The sequence below is a fragment of the Ammospiza nelsoni genome, chromosome 4 (assembly GCF_027579445.1).
Source record: "Ammospiza nelsoni isolate bAmmNel1 chromosome 4, bAmmNel1.pri, whole genome shotgun sequence".
NCBI classification, from domain to species: Eukaryota; Metazoa; Chordata; class Aves; order Passeriformes; family Passerellidae; genus Ammospiza; species Ammospiza nelsoni.
In genome coordinates, this window is record NC_080636.1 from 64,743,399 (window position 1) to 64,767,087 (window position 23,689).

Consider the following 23,689-nt stretch of genomic DNA (forward strand, 5'->3'; position numbering starts at 1 on the left):
AAGTTAAGATCTGAGTAAACCTTTTGCTTCTACACAATGCCTGCCTCATTTCAGCTGTCCTATATTTACCTCCATTCATTCTAAGTCACAGAAAAGTGGACTGATTATGGAGAGTGGAGCAATAATATTTTTTCAGGCACTATATATATTTCAGTATATTTCAGTATGCAACTGCCAGAGTTCCAAACAGTTTGGTACCCTGCAGTGTATATACACAAGCTACAGCAAATAAAAACTACTGTTGGGCGATTTGCTGCTGTAAGGCAGCACTCACAAACTGGCATGGCACTATCAGTTGCTCTTCCATTACTGCAGTAAGCAAGGTGCCATTTACTATGCAAAGTGATCTACAAACTCTCTCTAAAGGAGAGACTTCTTTCCTCACCTTTCATTCCCTAGGTTATGAACTCTTACCAACAGTAGTAATGCTCAGTAGCTGGCCTACAGTTCATGTGCAGCAGTACCTGCTTGGTTCTGCATGATGTAATATTTGTATCCAGCTGCATTAGGGATCAAACAAGTCCCTGCCTGATGACAATGTCACTCACTGAGTTCTGGTTTCATCAGAGCTCAAACATTGTGATTCACAGACTCAGTTTTCCTCCTTTTCCATAATCCAGACATTTAGAAGACCAGGACTCACTCACCTGCTTGGTAAGAATGAAGTAGGCATAGAAAGCCATAGCACTGCCGTAGGTGATGAAGTACGTGACAGGCTCCATGATGTCCCACGAGTACACCCACCACGTGAGCCACGCCAGCGCTCCCCCCTGAGTTGACATCAGTGCTAGGCCAACCCATAAAAGCCTGGAGGTTTTTGCATCTGCACTGTCCATGATTCTGGCTTTCATCTGAAGAAAAGAAATGCAGAAACCTGTTCAAATAAACCTGAGTGCTCCTCTGATGAACAGCTCCTGAACTATGTTTTCACCCTCTGGGACAAATCCTTTCTCAGGATCCCTTACCAACATCTCTTACTGACTTACCCTGCTGAGAAAATAAAAGCACTGAAGTCCAAGGACAACCAGATCTTCTTGCCATTGTACACCATCTATGTCTGTTTGATTTCCATTTACCATTCAAGGCAGTGCTGGGTAACACGAGGCTGGCCCTCATAAAGTAGAAGTCCTCTTGTCCCCTATCCTAAGCCATGGATGGCAACCCTACTACGGTGGTCTTTTGCTGTCATGGGTATTCAGAACTCATAAAGCAACAGGTGACTTTCAACGACATTTCAACAAATGGCCTTTCAATCTCAATACTAGCCATGTTCATGACCGTTTTCTCCAGCTGTTGTGGTTTCTACCCCATTAAGGTCCACAAAAGGAAAAAAAAGAACTGAATTGAAAATAATTTGCATTCTACCTGAGTTGGCTACTTTTACGTAAGAAACAGAACAGACACACCCTATCCATTCATGCTGGGTTTTTTCTGTCACAGGACTTACTTCTGATGAAAGGAAAAACTTTTGAGTTTAAAAAAAGTACCCCCACTTTCCAACCTGTTCAAGAGGCAGCAGCTGTCCTTTCAGATGGTCCAGTTTCTGTAGCAATTCTCTCTCTTTCCTGATCTGGTGATCTTCTACATGTAGAGCCACAAACAGTCTGTGAACCAAGGATTTGATATCTTCCATTTCAGTAGCATGCTCACTACTCAGCTTATCTGAAAAGAAAATATTTGTCATATAAACCATTTCAAGAATACACCCGTCTTCATTCTCTCCCCACCTCCAACCCCAAAAGCAGGACCATCCAAAGGTAAAAAGACAAAGCCAAAGAGAAACACCTTTCTCCCAGGTCTCAGTTTTCTGAGACTTCACTAAATGAAGTGAGATGATCAGTGATTAAGGATTGCTCTTACCTTTTACAGGAGGTGACACACTGTATGCTGTGTTGTTGATAACAAGCTTAAAGTCATTCATCAATAAGACCTCCATTAAGGTTGCATCAGAGACCTTGCTACCATCTGCAGAAGAAAGATTTCAGTTCTAGATCGCTTATCATGAGGAGTTTTCAACATTAGCAGATAACCCTGCAGAAAAGCGCACTAACAATGTTTGGAAGCAACTCTACTTTTAGAACTAGTAACAAATACTCAACAGTCAGGAGGAACACAGGGTGTGATTCTTGGTGCTGTCCTGTGCAGGGAATGGAGGTGAAGTTTGATGCCCTGGAAAATCCTTTTCTACTTTTTTTTTTTTAATGCAGAAATTTACATGAATAGTACCCCGCATATTTTACATGCAATTTTACAGCTCCTACCAAAAAGGAGCTCTGGATTAATTAGCAGGAACTGCTACTCAGGTAACAGTGGCTGCCAGAAGCACACTGGGGTTCAGATGGCCCAAGAACCCCCAGAGCCACACACCACTGCTGCTGGGCACATCACTGTGGCAAGAGGGTTTGAAAAGCCATGGAGCAGCTGCCCCACTGTAGCTGTTTGAGATGATTTTCCTTTTCTATACACAAAAAGGGCACCTTCCCCTGCCCTTGCCAAGGGCTGGGTAGCTTTACTCCCAAGATGAATAACCGAACAGGCTCCAAAATGCCAAGATTTTTGTATGTAGGTATTTGTCACAGTGCTACTGCCTCAGCTCTCCACCTGTCCTCACACATGCACTACAGAAAGGCTCCCCAGCCAACCCCACATCTGCAATTATTTGTTCACCAGAACCCTGTCCTGTCCTCAGGCCCCATCTGATGAGGCTTAGACTACTGAACTCTGCAGGCAAACGCCCCAGCTGGCTCACCTGCCCACTCTGTGTGGGTAGCAAAGCAAACCCAGAAACTGATCACTTTCAATCCAAAATTGTAATGTGCCTATCCACTCGTTTCTTTTTTCTTTTCTAGTGTAATAAAGCATCAAGGCTCATTTGCATGCACATTATTAAGGTGACATTTATAATTCTTTCTATAACATTTAAGGAAAAAATGCTCTTCAAAAGAAATGTCAAGAGAGGCTCTTTGTTCTAGATGTTGTGAAGACACCAGTGATTTATTAACCTGTGCAATCTTATAACAACTGAAAAGAAGTTTTGAGGAGAGGGAGGTATTTTATTTTAGAAAATTCCTCTCAGTCTTTAAGCAAAGGCTACTTTGTAGCCTTCTGTACCTAAACATGAGTGTTCCAATGTGGGTAAAGGGTAATTTCTTTTGTCTACAAAAGGTTTGCAGGATGAAAATCAAATCCACAGATAATGAAAACGAGTCATCGTACACCGCACTGATGACTTCAGTAAAGATTAGGTTTCATTTAATGGTTAAATTGCACAGAAGTGTGTCTACACTAAATCAAGGCTTCATAATTTTTCCTTAATAATTAATGTTTAAGTTCAACTCTCAGTACTTGACCAATAGTTTCTCTTTACAGTATCAGTTTCCTAATGAATTAAACATCTCAGCTGTTCTATAACATTACAATTGCCTGGCATTTGACAAATACAGAGCAGAGAATTATTCTGAGTCAGTGTTTTAGTCTAAGCATTCCCAAATCAGAGGGGATGGGGGTGTGTTTAAACAGATCAGATGAGGTGAAAACAACTCAAATTCATCTCCACTTTGGAATCTGCTGCCTGTCCATGCCAAAAATGCTGGAGTTGTAGGTTTCTTACATGAATTACTTCATGCTTCTCAAGGGACCCATGTTTGCACTGAAGCAGGAATAGTTAGCTTTTGCTGACATAGCAGAGAGGAAAGCAATCCAGCGGTGAATCCCAAACACTCCTGTCCTGGATGTCTGCACAACAGCAGTACGCAAAGGTTACTGCTGCCAGCACAAGCTCTGCCCCACCCCACTAAGAAATCCTTTGTAGGGAAAAAATTCTGTGTTAAGAGGAAGGCCAGCTGCTCACAACAACCATTTCCTACAGTGGCTTCTGAAGATAAAAGAGTCTTTTAGGAAATTATCTTCAAGAGAATTTTCTGGTTTTGCTCCCTAGCAGACACTGTCAAAACAAAGCAAAACAAGACCAAAAAAACCCAACACCAAAGCTCCTGTGTACAGGAAGTTCCTGAAGCATATGTCCACACTGGGATCCACACAGATCACATCTCCATTGCTCCAGAGGATATCAATAAATTGCTCTGTGGAGTACCTTCCTGTTTTACTAAATGTGCCCACAAAGGAAAGTAAAGCAGCTTCTCTTAAGTCTGTGGCTTCCAGACCTTCTGGGAACATCCATCTATTTTCAGTTTATTTAAAAGCCCCTGCAGCCCTCTGTAAGTATCAACCAGAAAAAAAAGAATGTTATGAATCCACTCAGCTATGAAACCAGACCAGCTTCCATTGACACCACCCTTTATTCTGCTTATGTGTTACCTGCTGTTAAATAAAACTTTATGTAGAAATGTAGGTATCCTTATTTTTCTTTCTTTTGAGGGGTGTGAGTGGGGGAAGGGGAGGAATAGATGCTTTTAATTAGCCAAATTCAAGTAGCTATTCTACCAGATTCAGACCAAAACACCTACATCCTAATTCTACTTTTAAGATTGAATCCTTCTCTAGTACCAGGGCAGGGGTTGCAAGAGCACTGCCAAAATACAGACCAAGTTTTCTTGGAGGTAAAATGGAGAATAAGGTTAATTCAATATTAGTTTTATCAATGGGCAAACCAAAGAGACAAAATAGAAGAAAACAGTGAGCAAAGCTTGAGAAAATTATCTGAAGACTTGGGACAATGGGATAAACAGGATATTACAAGAAGGAAAGGCCACACCAATGCTAAAATACCAGTTATCCTTTGACCCTAGCAATCAGGTTCCTTTCAACCCAAAGGCCGTAAAATACTGCACTCCAGCTGATACATGAAATCTCCTCAATGTCTTAAAAATTTGTCCTTTACTATTGCACACATTATCTGGTTGCCTAGCTCTTGAGTTTTTCATACACAAGTTTGTATTGTAGTAAGGCAAATGGATTCTTTTAGCTCATGGTAACACTGAAGAACTGGCAAGCATCACATTCAATGGCCTGACAGGTTGTCTTTCAAAAATGATCATGGAGGACAAGGAAAGAAAGACTGAAAAAGGTAACAGAGGACACTACTGGGATAAAAGGAGAGTTCCAGTAATAGATTCAATTCTGTATTTTTAATCATCAACAGTGCTAAGCCTGATGGAGGACTGAACTTATGCTCCAGAAGAGAAGTACAGTCCATTTGAAAAGGAATGCATTCACCTCAGGGAATAACAGAAGTACAACATACCTACTGCAAAGACTTCAGCTCTCTCAATTCCTTTATCTTCTCTTTGCACATCCTGCAGGAAAGCTCCTACAGTGGTCACTACTGGCTTGACAGTGAACTGACAGCGTTCACTTCTTGTGGGCAGCATAAGAGTTATCACAGGAAGACCATGTCTGTAGTTAATAGTTACTTCTGAGGGATAAAAAGAAAACTAAGTGAAAAAATTGCATTGTAGATTGTAGCTTAATGTAAAGCTGCTTTTTAAACAGAGGATAAACTTACATAAAACATTTCCAGATTTTAAAACATTAATACAGTATTTCTATTTCTAGAAGATATATATAAAACCAGGCAACTAATGTGACCTCACAGACAGACTCTCATAAAATAAATACAAAGCTTGTTGGCACCGACGGGAAGGGGAAAAAGTTGCTGTGAAAGCTTACCATCAGATGGCACCAGCGTGCTGTAAGGTGCTCCTTCCCGGCCCCTCCAGGCTCCGGCGTGCCTCCAGAGCCCCACCTGCAGCACGGACACAAGGGAACTCACCTTAGGATAGTCAGGATGCAAAGTGCACCTGGTTAAAGGCAGCACCCAGCCTGTCCCGGTGATCTGCTTCCATGTGATCTGACATCAGAGGTGTCTGCCTGAAGAAAAACCCCTTACTTGGCAGTTCTATGAGAAACATGAAACCATCCTTATAGAAAGCATGATTTCTGCTAAAGGCATTACGGTATTGCCCGTAGAAAAACTTTTTGTCTATTGTGGTTTAATTAACTCAAGGAAAAAAGAGTAGAGGAAAAAAAGAAATAAAAAAAATCTGCAGTGCTTCTGAACTGCTTCATGCAACTCTTGCAATAAAACCTCTCTTCTCCCCACAAAACAGCCACTTGAAAAACCTCTACCTTGCGGTGCCTAAAGGCAGAATTTCACAGTGTAACTTCCAACAGAGGGCATGGCTTCAGAGAAAACTCGCTGCAGAGTCATGAACAACAATCACAAATAAAATAAAAGGCCTGAGGTCACTACCTCTGCCCTGGGACAGCAATGTCAGCGGGTTTTTGAACCTGCAGGGTGCAAAAGCCAAAGCTTGCCCCTTCCAGAGCCACTGGGGAGAACCATCAGTAGCCTTCAACACAGTCATATCAAAACACAGAAGACTAACTGCTCTGATTAAACCCAATACTTAAAGCTGTCTACCCAGGCTGTGGAAGGTGCAATGTCCTTTGCACCCACAGCTAATCCCCCTGCACAAGGAGAGGGACAATTTTATCGCAGCAATTCCACAGAGCAGATGTTACTGCTATAAACTAAGAGTAACAGGTAAAAGAAGGGAAATCACATCCCTGACCAAGCCGGTTACAAAAACCACACATGGGTGGGACCAAGGCCTGGGATTTGAAATATGAGAGCTGGGGAAGGTGGAAAACAAGGTGGAGAGAGATGATAAGGATCGATTTTCCCCCGGTGAGCTTTATAGCTCATCTTTCTGAAGGCCAAAACATTTCAGTCTGCAAAATAATGTTCTCTGACAAGGCAGGAAAACAAAACTGTAAATGCACAAGGCCCTGGCTATTCAATATGCCAAACACTGCTCACAACATTCACATGATTTTCACATGATTTATTTGTTTTTAAAGAAATACAGCCTTGGCTGTCTGGATAGGGATATGCTTTTAGGTTAAATAAAAAGGTAATCTATAAATGAATCTGTGTGTTTCAAAGATGCTGACACTGCCCTAACTTTTTACCTGGAACCAGTACTTTTCGGGATTTAAAGAAAGTAAGGAATTCTGAGTGTTTTCAATACTGAGAAATTTGTGTGTTGTAATCTTCATTGATCAAAGACAGTCAGAAACCTACACCAAACAGCAGAATTACTTAAACACAGAAGTATTGCTCAAAGAAAGGCAGACAGCAGGAGCATGGGAATGCTGACAGCCCCCCAGAGCTAAGGATGCATCTGTTTCTTGAGCAGAGCAAGATTCCTTCACTGGAGCAGGCAGGACACAGCCCAGCCTGCCAGTCCTCATCCCATTTGCAGGGGGAACCTGCACCCACAAAACATTTAGGAACACACAGCCTGGAGCAGGGAGACAGCCCTCAGAACAGGATCTCCTTTGGAACGGTGTGCAGGAAAACTCAACAGCTTTGAACACAACAGCAACTCGTTTCTCCATGGGGATTTAAAGGGATAATAAGGAACTAATTTTATTACAGACACTTAATGTGTAACTTTGCAACCAGTATCTAGATACTGATCATCCAACATGCCCCAGGCAATGAACTGCACCCTGCCTGTATCTGAAGGTTACCCAAATTCCCAACCAAAGGAATTAATGATATACTTTACTTATAGAAGAAACAATTCAACAATTAATGCAAAATGAATATATTAATATATCAATTTAAAATATTTATTAAATCACATATATTGAAATAAGATCTTAACAGTAGTTCATTCTATTATTCTTTAGATTTGACATTACTATTCATTATCCACTGAAAGAATCTCTATATACTGGAGCTGTTTTGTTTTTTTTTTTTTAAATTGTGTCTAAATGCAGAGTATCCCTTAAAATCACATGCAAAGAATAAGAAAAGTAAAAGCCATAGAGCCATGGAGTTGAACTAATTTCCAAATAATTAACTATTTCATATTAGCTCTAGGTTGATGAATTGGGAAGCATGAAGGGCTGGGTTAACTTTATCCCTCTGTTTCCAGATTTAAATCTCCATTTTAAGGGAAGTTATTAAACCATTAGCTTGTGCCCTACAGCCAAATCATTGTGCTCCTTTTGAGAGGTGGAATGACCCCTATCCTACCCCTGGAAAAGAAATGTTAGTCAGCAAGCACTGCAGCTACAAGACTTGAACTACGGGACCAAAACAGAGAGACTGCCCTCACAACAACATCAGTGAGAGCTGAAACAGGAATGTGTGCCCTGAACCACAAGCCTTGAGATACTGTAGGGAGCACAGCACACTGCTAACAACTCTTCTCTATGCCAGTGTGTGCCTCTGGGCTAATTCCTCTAACCCCACAAAGGCTAAGCAAGCTATTCTACAGCTTTCTGCAACTTGTACACACATGTAGCAGGACACCTGGCTAAAACACCTCTGACAAAACCCCAGTTATGTCCAGGAGTTAAAGACTGATGAACAGCATTTAGCTGTGAAACACTCCTTCTCCCTCAGCTATACCTGCAAAAAAAAAAAAAAAACAAAAAAAAAACCACAAAAAAAAAAAAACCCAAAAAAAAACAAAAAAACAAAAAAAAAAAAACACCAAAAAAAAAAATACATGGGAGCAGAAGTTGGCCTCATCTCTTAACTTAGTTCAAAGCATGGACTCTCCTGAGAGTGAAAACTCTGAAGAATTTAAGGCATAGAGTGTTAATTGGGATAAAAATAATAATCCAACATATTCTGTTAAAAATACCAGTTGGTATACACCAGAAAATATATATGCAATGTAAAGATATACTTCCTCTGTTAAGGGCACCTCTGGTCTCTAACAGCAGAGAATTTGCCACTGTTAAAAGTCAAGAGTGGAAATTTCAATATTTTTCTGGTGGTTTACAGCAAAGTTTTAGGAACTTATGCAGCAGCATAACTGAACTGGAAAACCAGGCAGCCAGACATGACAAGTGGGAGAGACTGGAATAGAAATACTGTATTTGTCACTTTTGAGAGTGGCAAATGACTGAACCTCCCTACACTGCAGTTTCTGGAGCCGGCAGTTCCAAATAATCTACCTCTTATGATTTTGAGTGATTGTTCCCACAAACTTAAAACTCAAATTCACTTGTGACAGGTTATGTCTAAAAAAATTGGTCTCATTACCAGTATATGAGGTGACATGAATGCCTCTGATCTTGCTCAGCACTACATATGCAAATAGTAACCTCATCAGGAACCATAACTTCTGTTTTGTAGAACATTATCAGGGGAAGAGAGAGAGAATAAAGTATTTTTCACACAAGAAAGTCATCTTGAAGATGGAATTCTACAAAAAGATGTTATAAGGACACTTTCCGAGAACACTTTCTAAATTATTGTTTACTTAATTTTGACTTACCATACCAAAATATTATAATAAATCTTTTTCATTGTATTGTTCAAATTGTATTGAATCAAAATGCAGTTAGCCAGGAATCATATCTTTGAAATTTTTGTCCTTGCTTATATGCATCTTGGAAGATATGGTAGCTTTTGTTTGTTATTTCAACAGCAATAAAAAATTTAATACTCCTTCAACATTTGAGTCCCCGGTATTTTGCATTTATTAGAGAAAGCAACCAAAAAAGAGTCAGCTCAACTCTGTCTGCTCTCTTCCTGAAGGGACATGCAATACTACCAAGTGAAACACTATAATCCTTCAGTGTGAGATCCTTTTGAGACTGCCTCAAGTCAAACTCATGGGTAGTCCTCACAAAAAATAATGCAGACTGTTATGTGAATGGTCTCCCACATTTCATTCCCTTCTCTCTGAGGCAATGATAAGAATCTGATATGGAAAAGCCCAATAATAAAATGCCCTACTCCACAAAGCACAAGCATTTTACCCTTAATTACACTGCAGCAAAACACATTCTAAATAAAACACATCTTGCAGTGTGCTTTTCCATAGGGATGTAGAGCTACAGGCAGAAGAGATCTGTTATCTCCTGGAGTCCTTGTCCAACACCTGGTACAGCTCCCTCACACAGCTACTGAAGAGGACTGCAGGAAAGGAGCAGGAAGAGACAATTCATGGGGAAAACTAGCAGTTGCAATGCCTAAGAATGAATTTTGGGGCCTTTTATTTCCCTGAGTGTCACCAGACAAGCCAACATTCTCAGTATCCATCGTTCTCCTCATGTGCTGATCTCACCCAGTCTGTGAAGCAGAGAGCAGGAAAAGTCACCTCCCTGGATGCTGCCTGCTTGCAAGGGCAGGAGAAACATGAGGGCAGGTACACATTCAGTGAAGGCATGTGCTATAAATAGCTATGTATATTTTCCATAGTGACTTACATGTTTTTCTGACAAACACACTTAGAAGCTCCCTGCAGATGAATGATGTCAGCTCCCGTCTGATTCTCTGAGGGAAACCAACCAAGATTAATTAATTATGGACTAACAATCTGTAGTTTCAGAATAATCTACAGATATTTCAGAATGGTTTAAAACCAAGGGAAAGGAAGATAAAACGCAAGTGCTGCCACAGTCTACTGAGCTTGCAGATCATGCTCAGCTAAGCTAACCAAAAATGAATCATTGTTCCGATAAAGTTTACACGAAGTACACATAAGGTATTTCCCTTTATAAAATGAGTCACTAAGGCCGTTTTGGAGATACCTGCTATTAAATTTCGGTGCTGATTTTGTAAGCAATACTACATGATCAAGAAAATAAGACATATGGAGCCCTAACAACCACCTACAATCATCTTGCGAGTGCCCATTTGAGATTCAGACGATTTCTTTCTTACTAACTTTTAATTTGTCTCTTCTTTCACTCAAATGGTTGTCATTGTTTCTTTGCTGGTCCTAGGACTGATTTAGATGATCACGCAACAACTGCCTCAATGAAAACAGCCAGCTTCACAGCACATCACTCAGATTTAGCCATCACTCAGATTTCTGGAAACCTAGATTAAATTAAACAAACAAAATCCTTGCAACAGACACATCACTCATTCTGTCAAAACACCCCTACACCAATACACCTGTTTCAGCCAGGGAAGATACTTTTGACACCTGGGAGTATTTCCCTTTCCTAGGATGAAAAAAAAAAAAAAAAAAAAAAAAAAAATTTCCTGGGAGACAGCTTTCCTGTCTGAAATGGGCAATGCAGTGAATACCTTTTCCCAGCTGTTCCACAAGGCACTGTGGAAACTACCCTGGATATTTCAATCCTTTCAATGCAGCTAATTTGAAATCTGCAATATTTTTAAGCCCTTCCTCAGTACAAACCAACTTTAAGAGAAGTAACCAGCAGGTCTCTTCCAGCAAAGCAGTACTTTCAACACGAGTATGTACGTTCCAGTGATCTTGAACAAGCAAGAGCAATACAGGATTCATATGGCTTCTCCTCAAAACTCACTTGCCCTACAGCACTGTTAAAATGCAATAAAAGAGCCCAAGCCATCACAATTTTGGTTTCATGTGCCTGTTATTTTTTGTGCCTTTATCATCCCTGCTGATCTTTCATTTCCTGCCTCTGCTCAGATTCCAAGAACAGCTGCCACCAGTTTTAATCAGCCAAACATTACCAATGACCAAAATGACAGCTATGATAAGAAGTACATTGAGGCAACTGGCCACCAAGAACCTCTTTTATGAAGGTCCAGCAGGTCAAACCCACCACTGGAGACTCTCCACTGGGCAGGTGTGCATCCTCCAGCTGCATTCTGCTCCCTCACTATTCCTTTGTGCTCTCTCACCCACTCCCTGCCCAAACTCTCCCTGCCCTCATGCACACCCCAATCCACTGGGTGCATGCACACTGGGGAGAGAATCCATTGTGCAACAGGGACAGAGGTCCCTCTTCTTGAGATGTATCTCACTGAGGTCATCTGACTCTGGTACACCAGGCACCTGTGGATGCAGAGCTCTAGGGAAGCACCAGGATGTCCATCCACATCTGTTTCACAAGCCACAAAAACAGATGCTGAGAAAACTGACATTTAAACCAGGCTGAAATTAAGCCTTGTCCTCCTTTAACCCAAAGTATGATTTCAGTAACTCCTCACTACGAAGAAGCAACACCAGAAGGGCTGAGATGAGAAGGATGAACATGAGTTGACAGCACCTGCAGTGTCTTCTGGGGACTACTCTGAAGGTACAGACATTCCCCCTTTTCAAAACAAGCTGATCTCCAAACCAGTGTAAAAACAGGCCTAAAATCAAGACAGCCATACAGGCCAAGTATATTTTTAGAAGCAACATCATTGTGTCTTATTATTTTATCAAAACTTTTTCTTCTCTTTCTACAAAGAAAAGCAAATCTTCAATCTCTTCTGAGTCTAAAGTTTTACATTATTGGAAATATTGCATCTTCATCTGGTTTCAATGAGTCCGCTTGTCTGAAACTGCTGTTCTTCCCAATCTACTTCATTTTCAGAGGGAAAGATAGGATGCAACTCTTAAAAGGTAGTTAGCAAATCAGACAGGGCTAAGAATTTGAGAGGGAGGGATTATAGAATGAAAATTTATTTGTGCTTTATCAAAAGCAAAAACAAGCCTACAATCAAGAGCTGTACCACCTGTTCCCCAAAACAGTCTAGGTCAAAATATTAATGTGTCAGCACAGACAAGATTTTTAATTTGTCCCACAGAACAGATCTTTGCTCTTGTGTTGTGCCCTTTGGGAAGGCAGGCTGATCTGGGAAACGCTGGAAAACTTTAAGAGTAACAAGAGTGACTTTGTTTTCAGAAATACACTTATATTTTATTAGATAGGAAAATGGGCTTGCTGCACATTTTCTTACAGAGGTCTTAGAAAGACTGTATCTTAATGTACACAGCTGCTTTCATGTTTCTTAGAAAGAAAAAAAATTGCTCAAACTCTTCTCTAGGAATAACATTAATTGTTCAAATTGCCAGACAAGGAAAACCTTGTTTAAATTTCAGCTGAAATGAGATAACAAGAGACACAAGGATGCCAGATGAATACACTTACATGTTTATCAAAGTTACAGCCAAATCTTCCTTTTCTCCCACAGAAGTCTTCAGATTGAAAGCATTGAGCAGGTTGTAGTACACAGGAAAAAGATGATGTAACTCAGAAAATGGAACTGCTTATCAACATTTTTATTTATAATGGACATTTCTGTTTACAACATAAATAACCGTGTTCCTCCTCCCCAAAACTCAACAGAATTGGGTTTTCATATACCTACAAGAACGTACTTCTCTTTCAGGGGCATTCTTTCCCCAGGCTTTTCTTTACTCAACTGCAAATTCCAAAAGCCTTAAGGACATTATAGCTTGGCTAAAAAAGAAGAGACTGCTTGGAAAGTTTGACTGACTCAAGGCTTAGAATTAGTATGTGATAGATATGAGGGAAAAGTCAGTGAGAATTACCAGCAGGGACAGATTTCACCCAGATTTTCAGCAAGCTTTCTAGCAGGTAACACACTCCAGAACTGCTCCACTAAACAGATCTTGGAAAGGGAACCAGCTGAGCAGCTGCTGCAACGCTCCAGGCAAGGAAAGATCTCCCTCCATTCAACTGTATCACCTCTTTTCTTCCACTCCCTGAAAACTTAACGGCACTATTCTGTAAAATAGCAGAGAAACTTTGCTCTCTTGAAGAGCATTTCCCACAGCTAGCAATTTCTCCTGCCCAAACACCATCACTCCAAAGGCAGAACTTTTTCTGGCAATGCAGACTGTTAATTATTATTTGGAGGGGGGGGAAAATGTTAGGGATCAGATCCAAGACAACAGAGGACAGTAACAGTTCATGTCTAGCTTAGTCACACCTAGATTTGCTCTAAATTATACTGGGACTATCTGTTGTTGCACTATTAGAGAGGTTTCTCCTCCTTCTCCTGCCACAACAATTCCAGAAATGTGCTGTCTATATCATACATTGATGGTTTTAGAAACCATCATATTTTTTTTTCTTTAAAGGTCTGCAATAAGACTAGTCCAAACACTTAAGAATTCATGTTTTTTGCAGGCAGCTGTAAACAGGTACTTTCTAAAGGGAAAACACGTATTTCTTCTGATTTCTTATCTAAAAAACAACAAAAAAAGAAAAAGTAGGAGCAGAACAACAAAACAACTGACAGACTAGATCAAATTAAATGTTCTTTCTCTCTTAGTGGCTGGCATTAGGATGTAGATATAGTGATCTGTATCCTTTATAACAGATAGTTATGAAGCAATTCCAAAATGGGACTTAGTTTATATTCCAGCTTTATATGCTGCTGCACTCCTGTGGATACTCAAATTACTTGCAGGGAGTACAGAAGACACTTTTATCCTTGTTAGAAAGTAATCCAAGAAAACAAAGGCACCAGAACTGAAGTAAACAGAATCATAATGCTTTCCCTTTTGATAGTTTCTAATGAATAATATTTTTTAAAAGTGTCTAGGGCAGACACTGTAAGAACATCCACAGTGAGCAAACAACTGCAAACTTAACATCACAGCTTCATAGAAACTTTAACAGGTGGTGTCAGAAACCACAGAGCCTAACAGCAGAAACATAAATTAAAAAATCAGACAAAACCAAAGGAAGTAAACATTTCTAAGGAATAAGATCAAAGGGGCAACTACAAACCAGTTTCAAGAGCTTCCAGCCTTCATGCACACTTTGCAGAACAGTTACAACAAACTGAGTTTAGCAAGACCAACACTTTACAGAAGACCACGACTTCATTCTAAGCCCTTATCAGAGATCTACATTAACAGTTTTAAAACCACGAAACTCATCTAGCAGGCAAGCTTAAAACCACCTATTTGTTTTCTTGAAAGAGAGCTCTGCTGGGAGAAGTAGCTTCAAGAGCACTCCCGACAGAAAAGTTGCCACAGCAGAGGAATCTAGAAAATCCAACCACTCTGGCATAAAACACAATTGTGCTGCCAAGAGTGCTGAGGCCTCGCTAGCCCAATATTCAGCAAAAGTCCCAGTGACCATGTATGTTCCTGGCACTTCATGACTTGTGTCTAAGGACCCATCACTCCCAAATACTTGTGGACAGAGGTCTCAACATTGCCATTCCCAAAGAGACACACCAAAATGTTCTCAGATGTCAAAATGGAAACATTTTTGCTTTATTTTTAAATTTTCTTTAATTATTTCATTTTTTAATTTTCTTTAATTTTGGAAATCTATGTTCTCCCACTACAATTCAAGAAGTTTTTTAATCTAAAATGGTCAAATGGCTTTGGCTTTGGTGGTACTACTCACTTCCTTGTTTCAGCTGTTGGCATCAATGTTTTAAAAACATAATTTAGCTGAACCAGTGACTGAGTGAACTCATTTGCAACACCAAATCCACCATAAACAGATTTTTACCTTTCCTGCAGAAGTAAAAGCATAAAGCATAGACAGCAATGAAACTTTGAAATCAACAACTAATACTGGTTGTGATACACTGAGCTATTGTTCTGACCTTCAGTTTTACTCTGTACAACATGCTTGCACATTTATCCCTTTCAACAGAGCAGGCAAAGCAAACAAAAATGAAGTTTTCCTGTAGAGATTTCTAGTGGTTTTTTTCTAAAGGTTACTATCACAAGAAAAACAATCAGAAGCAGTACAGGAGGATGAAAGGCTCTGTGTGCCCCGGATGGACCAAAACCTGCGTTCCGATGTGCCCACTGTGCCTCCCAGGGGGGAAGTGAGCAAGACTGCATGGGAGCTGCTCCCTTTCCACCCAGAGCCTTTGAACTCCACCCAATTAAGAGCTTCTCTATTTCCTCTTCCTCTATTAATGCATTCAGGACAGGGCAAGAATCTGGATCTTCTGAATGCAAGGTTTACCATATGTTACTACAGCAAACAAGAATTCGATGCCACACAGAGCCAGCAGGCAGTGGCCCAAAGCTGTTGCTGTTTTTCTCCTCAAGCCTATATTAACACCAATATATCTATTGGATGCAGTCATCTTGTCTTCCAACACAAGCAGATGGCTGTAACAGTGATTGTAAGGCAGAACCTCTTACCCAGCTCCACCTCTGGGATACATTTAAATGCAAGTGCCTCAGAAATGTCTCCTGTTTGTAGGTACCTGCAGACTACAAGAAGCTACTTAGACTGGTAATCTTCAGGCTTCTGTTGTAAAATATCTTTTTTTCACTCTGGAAACAATTCTTGTAGTGTCTTTAAAGAAAGCTCAAAACTTTCTAGTTTTCCAGCATTCCGAATTCCAGACTCACTAATGTTACATTGGGAGACTAACACTCCTAACTCCCAGTACCCTCTCCATGCTCACCTGCCCCAAAATCTTTTGAATACAACTTACAATGGGGTTCAAATACAGCCTTCACTATCCTCATGCCTCTTTCACAATGGCCACTTTACGGACACATCATTTACATTCTCTGTTTCCAGATGGTGGAACTTATTTTTTACATCCTATAATTTTCTTTTACTTTTTTAAAAACTGTTTTGAAACAACACTACTGGGTTTGGTAGCTTAGTGGAAAACCTTGCACATGTTACTGCACCTCATAGATGGAAAAAAGGACACTTAACCTAACTTCTGCTCACCTTTACATATTATATGGCAAAAGGATTCCATTTCAGCAAGGACACAGAGTTTCCTACCACTGACCTCTCCATTAATCAGCAAAGTAACTGGTATTGTTTGGGTAATCTGTATATCTTACCAGTAATTGTATTTTGCTCCAGACACTGAGGATACTAAACCATAAACACTGGCAGGTAAGAGCTCTTACATGGCCACACCAAACATGTGGCATCACTGCATTCAGTTTATTTTGTGCCATCCTGTTTACAAATTCAAGACATACATTTTAGGAGGTGTTAGTAATTGGTATGCTGGGAGCCCAGTTAGGCCTTACTTGCTCCCACCTCCAGTTTGTCAAACTTCAGAATTTGAAATGGATTATTGCACCTTTCACAGCGTCAGAGATATTCCTTCACAAAAAGGAGAAAGACAGCTTTTAAGTCAATTTTACAAGGACAATTGGCTTCAAGGATATAAATTAAAGATTAAATGCAACAGACACAACAGCAAAAGGTTTCACACCATGAAAACATTTCTGCTCAAGAATCCCTTGCAGTCAGAAAGAAAACACTTCTTTCTTACAGTCAAGCTGACCTGCCATCTCATACCTCTGCTACATTATGTGTGATTACCTATTTCCTTACAAAACTGTCCAGCAGTCAGAGCTCAGCTTTTGTCAAACAGTGAATAGCTGAATTTCTTTCTGTTTTCAAATACCAAGCTGTCAGCTACAGGCAATTTCCAAGCTAATCAGTAAAATGTCTTTAGCACCATCATTTAAAAATAAACCCTCACTTTTGTTTCATAATTAATGTCCTGCAAGTAAAAGCAGTGCAATCACCTGTACATGAACAGAATCAGAAGTAAACCATTTACTCTCTTCAAAGAACTTAACGACTCAATTATTTTTCCAAGGCAAGGCAAGCAAAGTCTAAAGCTCAGTGTTACCTCTAGAAGATTAAAGTAACAAATCAAAGAATACTTATTCTTCATCATTCTTTATAATCATTATCCAGAGCTTCATGTTCATTGTTAAAGGTGAATGACAGGCCACATTGCAGAGACTCATGCTCCTGTTCTGCCTAGAGCCAAGATAAGCCAATCCAAACCCTGAGCTATGGGAAAATGATATCAGAGGCACTTCTACAGCTATTTCATACCTATATATATAGGGAGATCTACATATATCTCTATATAAATAAACATATATATATAGCCTTCCTGTCCATAGCTTAAATTAGAAAAGCCTGAAAACCAGGTGGATTTTGGTCAGTGAACTCTCCAGTTCACTTCAGAATTCTCTTCCGCTAAGGAACAAAAATATTATTTTGGCCTGATTCAACTTGATCTATTTCTGTTTTGTGGCTAAAGCATGCTCGTTATTTTCAGAACATTAACATTTGCATTGCATCCTCACTATCTGGAATCTGTAACTCCTGGAAATGGGGCATCCAGTTTTCCAAAAGTAGCACATCATTACTCTTACCAACCAGGAATACATACACAGACATTGTGGCTACATTCATGGATCTCCCAAAGGGCTTTAGTACCCTAAAGATTACGTTTTTTCTTTAAAGGAGGTCACTTACACACTTACCAGCGTGCTGAACAACTCCATATTGGGAGATATTCATCACATATCCCACCACTCATCCAAATCCATCTGACCATGGTCATCAAAACACTAAATTGACAAAAGGAAGAAAACAATCTCAACCCTTGGAGCTCCTGAACCTGCAAACAAATTTCCACTCAGTCTTGAGAGATGGCAGGCACACAGGCAGTCCTTGCATTACTAACTGGGGACCCACTGACACTTCCCACCCTCAGCTCAACCAGGCATATCCTGTGGGCAAGGGTGACTAGGGAAGTACCTGCAGAGAAACAGCCTTGTCAGGTCTGTGAGCCATCTGACTTGGATGGCTTGTCCTGTGCAACCTGCACTCACACCATTACAGGCTACCTGAATAGAAACATCATGAAAAGCTGTTAAGGGGTCTTTTAGTTCTGTATCAGTTTTGCACATATCTTAAATTTACACAGGACAGAGAGTTCCCACCAGGCAAGACTCACAGTTTCTGGTGTTCCAGAGCAATTCAGCCCAAAACAAAGCGACACTTCAGCGAGGGCATGGCAGACAGAGAAGGGAAGAGAGTTGCTGTAGCTATAAAATGGCTCAAGCCTTCACAACATGTTACAGATCTAAAGGTACAAAGTTGAGGTACATTGTTCCAGCAATGGTGTTTGGATTTTCTGTACTGTTTAAGTCTATCACAGGGAGTTCAGCAGGGCAAACGTGACCAGCATCACAACACCAACCTACAGCACTACAGCTTGCTGCCTTTCTCTTCACAGCCCCTTCTGTACCTTAGCCTTGCCTCCACACCATTCCTGTACTGACACCTCCCTCTCACTCTCAATTTGCATTTTAATAACCCAGAGAGCCCACCTATATTTTGTTATCACCTAAATTTTACAGGTAATCTGTACAGCCTGGATTTACTCTAACAGTGCCTGGGATGTCAATAAAAATAAACTGCAAATTGTGGGGTTAGTTTCTTTGTTTCTAGACTTAACATCTGACTCTTAAGAGCAATCCAAGGTGGGCAGACTCTCTGAAATAAGGGTAAGCAACCTTTCTGCTGGAGCTCTGCAGGGCAGGATGGACAGATGCCTGGGGCAGGAAAAGAAAGGCTTCAAGGAAGCTGTTGGGAGCACTGCTGCCAATCTTCAGTAGTCCTGCAACTCTCAGTTCACCTGGTGGTGCTCACAAACATAGTTCCACCTCTCCACACTCTCTCAGAATACTTTTATCCCAGATGAGACCATTTCCACATCATGTTCCTATTATCAGGATCATGAAAGCCAAGCAGGTAAGTACAATAGTACCACTTCACTTTCTTAATCTAAAAAGTAGACCCATGTTTAAGAAATCAGAGAGGAAACAGCTGACCTCAACTGCTGTGTTTCCAGTTGTTGGTACTTACTCAATTTTATTATTAACATGACAATCTCTTTTGAAAACTTTAAAAAATGAGATTCAACCTGCAGACCATGGGGTCAGGCAGTTAAGCTGTAGCAATTCACCCACCACCATGTATTTTTTATAATATATGTTGTAAGTAATTAGTCTACTTACTTTTTCTTTTTCTTTCTCCAAAGAAAAATACCATGAAAAGCAACAGCCAGATAACAGATTTGGACATATCAAAATTCTTTAAAAACCACAAATTCATTTTGCATATTATGCATTTCTCAGAAATGATACAAAATGCAAATGGTACTGAAATTTCTTAAGTGAAACGCTTCAGCCCAGAAGCTGCCTGCCAGTTCTCTGATTGCTATTTCTTTGTCGTAATCAGGCAAGTTGTTTTGACAGTTTCACTTCTGTGTTGACTATAAATCTGTGACCATTATTTCTTTGTCGTAATCAGGCAAGTTGTTTTGACAGTTTCACTTCTGTGTTGACTATAAATCTGTGACCATTTCATGGATGACTGAACTGGAACAACTATCAACAATATCCATCAGCTTGGAGCATGAAGATTTAGCCATGGTCCAATAGCTAACTGCAAACCTGTATGAGTCAAAGTATGGAAAACCTGTATTTATTTTCCACTCTGTAATTCATTTGGATTTTATGAAGTAACTGTAAACTACCTGACTAAATTAACAATGTACTTCATGAGCTGCATTTAAACAAAAAGGAAACAGCTCAAATGTAGAAAAGAGGAAGGAAGAGCTTTCTGAAAACTAAACTGGAACAAGAGCAAAAACTCTTAGAGGTCTCCGTGGAGTGTTGCTTCCTTACACCAAACCATTAGCTTTAGTTCATGTTGCTGTTCAGCTCCTCTCATGGAAAAAGTCACGCTCCTGTCTCAGCACAGGCGATGCCTGAGGAGCAGCTGCTCTTGTAGCTCCTGCACTTCCAGCCTGTGACACAGAGCAGGTGATTGACACCTGCCAAGGAATGATAAAGGAGTGCCCTAAGACAACCCTCTGCAGCTCCTCACTCCACATTCTCTGAAAGATGCCTCTGCTTGAACAGCCTGACCCTACGTGGCAATCACAGCTGGCACCTGAAATATGAGATGGAACGAGCACCTGGCATCTTGGTCCTTCCCACTGCTTTATTTGCAACTGCTGGGTGTTCAGGCACAGACAGCACAGAGCACCTCTGCACAGAACATAACAGCTGCCAGTATCTGCAGCTCAACAACACAGCAGCGAGCCTGCCAAAAGATGTTTTAGAAAAAACTGCTCAGCAGAACAGGGGAAGGTTGGAGGCAGGAAATATATTCTTATCTTTACAGAACTTGCAGCTAATTTGATTGTATGGCTCCTCTTCACAGTATAACTGACTGTCTCTGAATCTCAGACAAGTGCTGCAGGCAGCGAAGAACAATTAACTTCTTTACGGGCTTTGAAAAACCAACACAGTTTAAATAATTTAAGCTACTTAAAGGTAACATAGAAAACTTAAGGTAGAGGAAAGAACAAATCCGGTTTGTCTGTCATCTCTGCATCACATGTGAAAGAGTGCTATGTGCTTCCCTGTCTTAAGACTCAGCAGAAAAAAACCCCTACCAAGACAAACATCACATTTTAAACTATCCACATATAACTTTTGAATTTTAAATCTTTGATGTCTAAATCCATTTCTTTTGTAAGTGCATATTTTTGTTGACAATTTTCTTTTTTATCAAGGGCCCCTGGTTTTTTTTGAAGTGTTGCCAGAATATCTGCTGCCTGTATTTTGAGGGCATAGCAGATCAGCTATGAAGAAACAAGAACCACATCAAAACCAAGAACTGCTCTTAAACCCTCTGAATGGCCCAACAACAGTCCAGCTAGCTCAACAACCTCCCAAAATCCCTCACAGGTACCCAAAGAAGAATGAGAACAAGGAAAGAATGTTTTTACTCCCTTTCTCAGCCCATTTTACAGGTTTCCACTCAGAAAGAGCAAAATACAAATAACTTTAAAGTGGCTATCACAAAATGCAGCAGCTTGACATCCCTGCCACACTCTGATTCTGCTTGGTCTCACAACTATCACTGCAAAGATCACATGTACTGAAGACATTCAGCAACTTGCATTTAGGAGATCTAATTTCATAGGCTTCAGCTATTTTGTCAAACACAGAAAACAGCTGTAACAAACAGAAACAACAAATGCAGCACAGAGGGGCTGCACACACTGAAGCCAGCTCTGCTCCACACTCTGGGCTGATTCAGGCAGACTCCTGTCATTCCTGCAGGCTTCAGGGACCATAAACAGCAGAAAATGCAACTGGCACACCCTCAAAGAAGAACACCAAGGAAGAGCAGAAAAAGTCTGTGAAAGAGTCCCTGGAAAGGAGGAGAAGTTATCATCTGCAGCTCGCTGCCGCCTGCAACCACCACCTTAGCATCACAATTGCCTGGCAGTTTTGTCAGAATCCTAAGGAAATGCTACAGACTCAATATCCTCAGCTGACCCAGAAAGCTTTTGGAGCAGATCCAGCAGCAGCTGCACTGCTGAGGCTTCTGTTCATCTCAGGGAGACACCAAGATGCCCACACTGTGAGGGAGAAGGAAGGATCAGCACTACCAATGAGGTCACTACTTTGCTCACCGGCGCACAAGGTACAAATGAGATCTCGAGAATGTTACCTATGTTACTTCTAAGTAACTTAGATTATTTAAACAGTGATGGTTTTTCAAAGCCCATAAAGAAGTAATTGTTCTTCCCTGCCTGCAGCAGTTGTCTGAGGATCACAGACAGAGATGCTCAATTATACTCTGAGGAAGAGACTTATAATCAAATTAGCTGGAAGGGCTTTAAAAGATGAATGAAGTGATGAATTAGTGAATTCGTGTTAGACTAGTCTGTACAAAGAGGATTGAGCTCATTTGACATATATGTTCGCTTTCATTCACAATAAGCTCATTAAATAAAGTTTAGTTTATAGAGTATATTGTCCTGTAAATTTGAGAGATTGAAAAGGATTGTGACACTCCTTCCCACAGCTGGGTGTTCAAGGATGAGAAGAGAGTGAGGAGTTTGTCAGGTTTACATATCAGCATCTGTCTGTAGGACCTAAGACAGCACAGTTAACTCTAGATGAACACTAGATACAAATAACACTGACAGCTCATGTGACTAACGTCATGGGATGAAGTCAGGCTCAACAGATACCTCTAATCACCCTAAAAAGACAAGATATTCATTGCTACATATTTACTAGACATCCATCTAGGAAGTCACACACAGGATACTCGAAGTTTCCTTTTCAGACATAGCCCCAACTACATGCAGAGTTCTTTTTTTGGTGTATGTGCTTATACCTCTCATGCTTGTTAGATTTATGAACCCCAACAGTCACTGCTTAGGCAAGTTATACATATTTAATTCTCACATTTTTCCTCATAAATTAATCTATACAGCTTCTACCAATTTACTGCTTCAGAGTTCTCTTCAGAGACCACTGTCTTTATAACATGAACGCTAATATAATATTTCAACTCCTGTAGTACCAACACTCTTCTTCTCTTGTTCCCTGAAACAATTCCTCCTACACAAGCAACACAACTATATTGACATTTCCTAGCATATTCACAGGGATTCCTCATTTAAAACCTTTATTCAGGAGTGCCAAAATTCAGTGGGTTTCCTCACAAGGAGATGGGGAAGAGCATGGCAAAGGTTTTACATTCCTCTTTCTTCTGACCAGCAATTTTTTGTCTAGCACTGAGATAATGCCAAGTGAAATGAATATCAAGTGACGTCAAGTTTAATTTATTACAACAAAAATTACAAAATAAACCCTATGTTAATCTCAATAAATAATAATCTCACATTTTAGGTGTCTTTCAGAATCTCTCTCAACATCTATGCCATTTGATTTCAGCGGGATACAAAAGGAATTTACAGTTCTTAATCTCTTTTATCAAATGGCTTTGTTTTCAGCACCAGTGAGACAGCACAGCCTGGAAAAAAACCAAAACCATCAGCCACTTCAGAAATCATCTTGTGTTCTGCCTATGCAAAACATAAGGTACACATAAGCACAGTCTCTCTATTCAGCAGCAGCAGCTGCAGGGTGATGTTGGCAGCTGTGTTAAGACAAAGCAGGTGTTCCTCCACTGCTGCTCTTCCCCTTCCATGTAACACAGATTCTGGTCCTCTGCAAGCACATTCAGGATTGCAGTCCAGAGGGAAAAGCCAGAGTGACCATAAGGGGGGCTGGGAAGGAGGACAATATCAAATTAAGCCATCAAACTCAGGACCGTACCTGCAAAAGTCATGTATGATACAGAGAGAGGCCCTGAG

At 40.4% G+C, this 23,689-nt stretch overlaps 1 protein-coding gene across 2 annotated transcripts in view; it reads right to left on the minus strand.

Annotated features, from left to right (window-relative positions):
- MCUB (mitochondrial calcium uniporter dominant negative subunit beta) overlaps positions 1-23,689 on the minus strand; it is a 42,755-nt gene that overhangs the window by 1,970 nt on the left and 17,096 nt on the right. For both annotated transcript variants that reach the window (XM_059470452.1, XM_059470453.1), the window contains exons 2-6: positions 5,629-5,704; positions 5,204-5,374; positions 1,861-1,965; positions 1,502-1,662; positions 648-851 (exon numbers count right to left, since the gene is read on the minus strand). In XM_059470452.1, the coding sequence (XP_059326435.1) occupies positions 648-851; positions 1,502-1,662; positions 1,861-1,965; positions 5,204-5,374; positions 5,629-5,704 (717 nt within the window). The remainder of the gene's footprint in view (positions 1-647; positions 852-1,501; positions 1,663-1,860; positions 1,966-5,203; positions 5,375-5,628; positions 5,705-23,689) is intronic.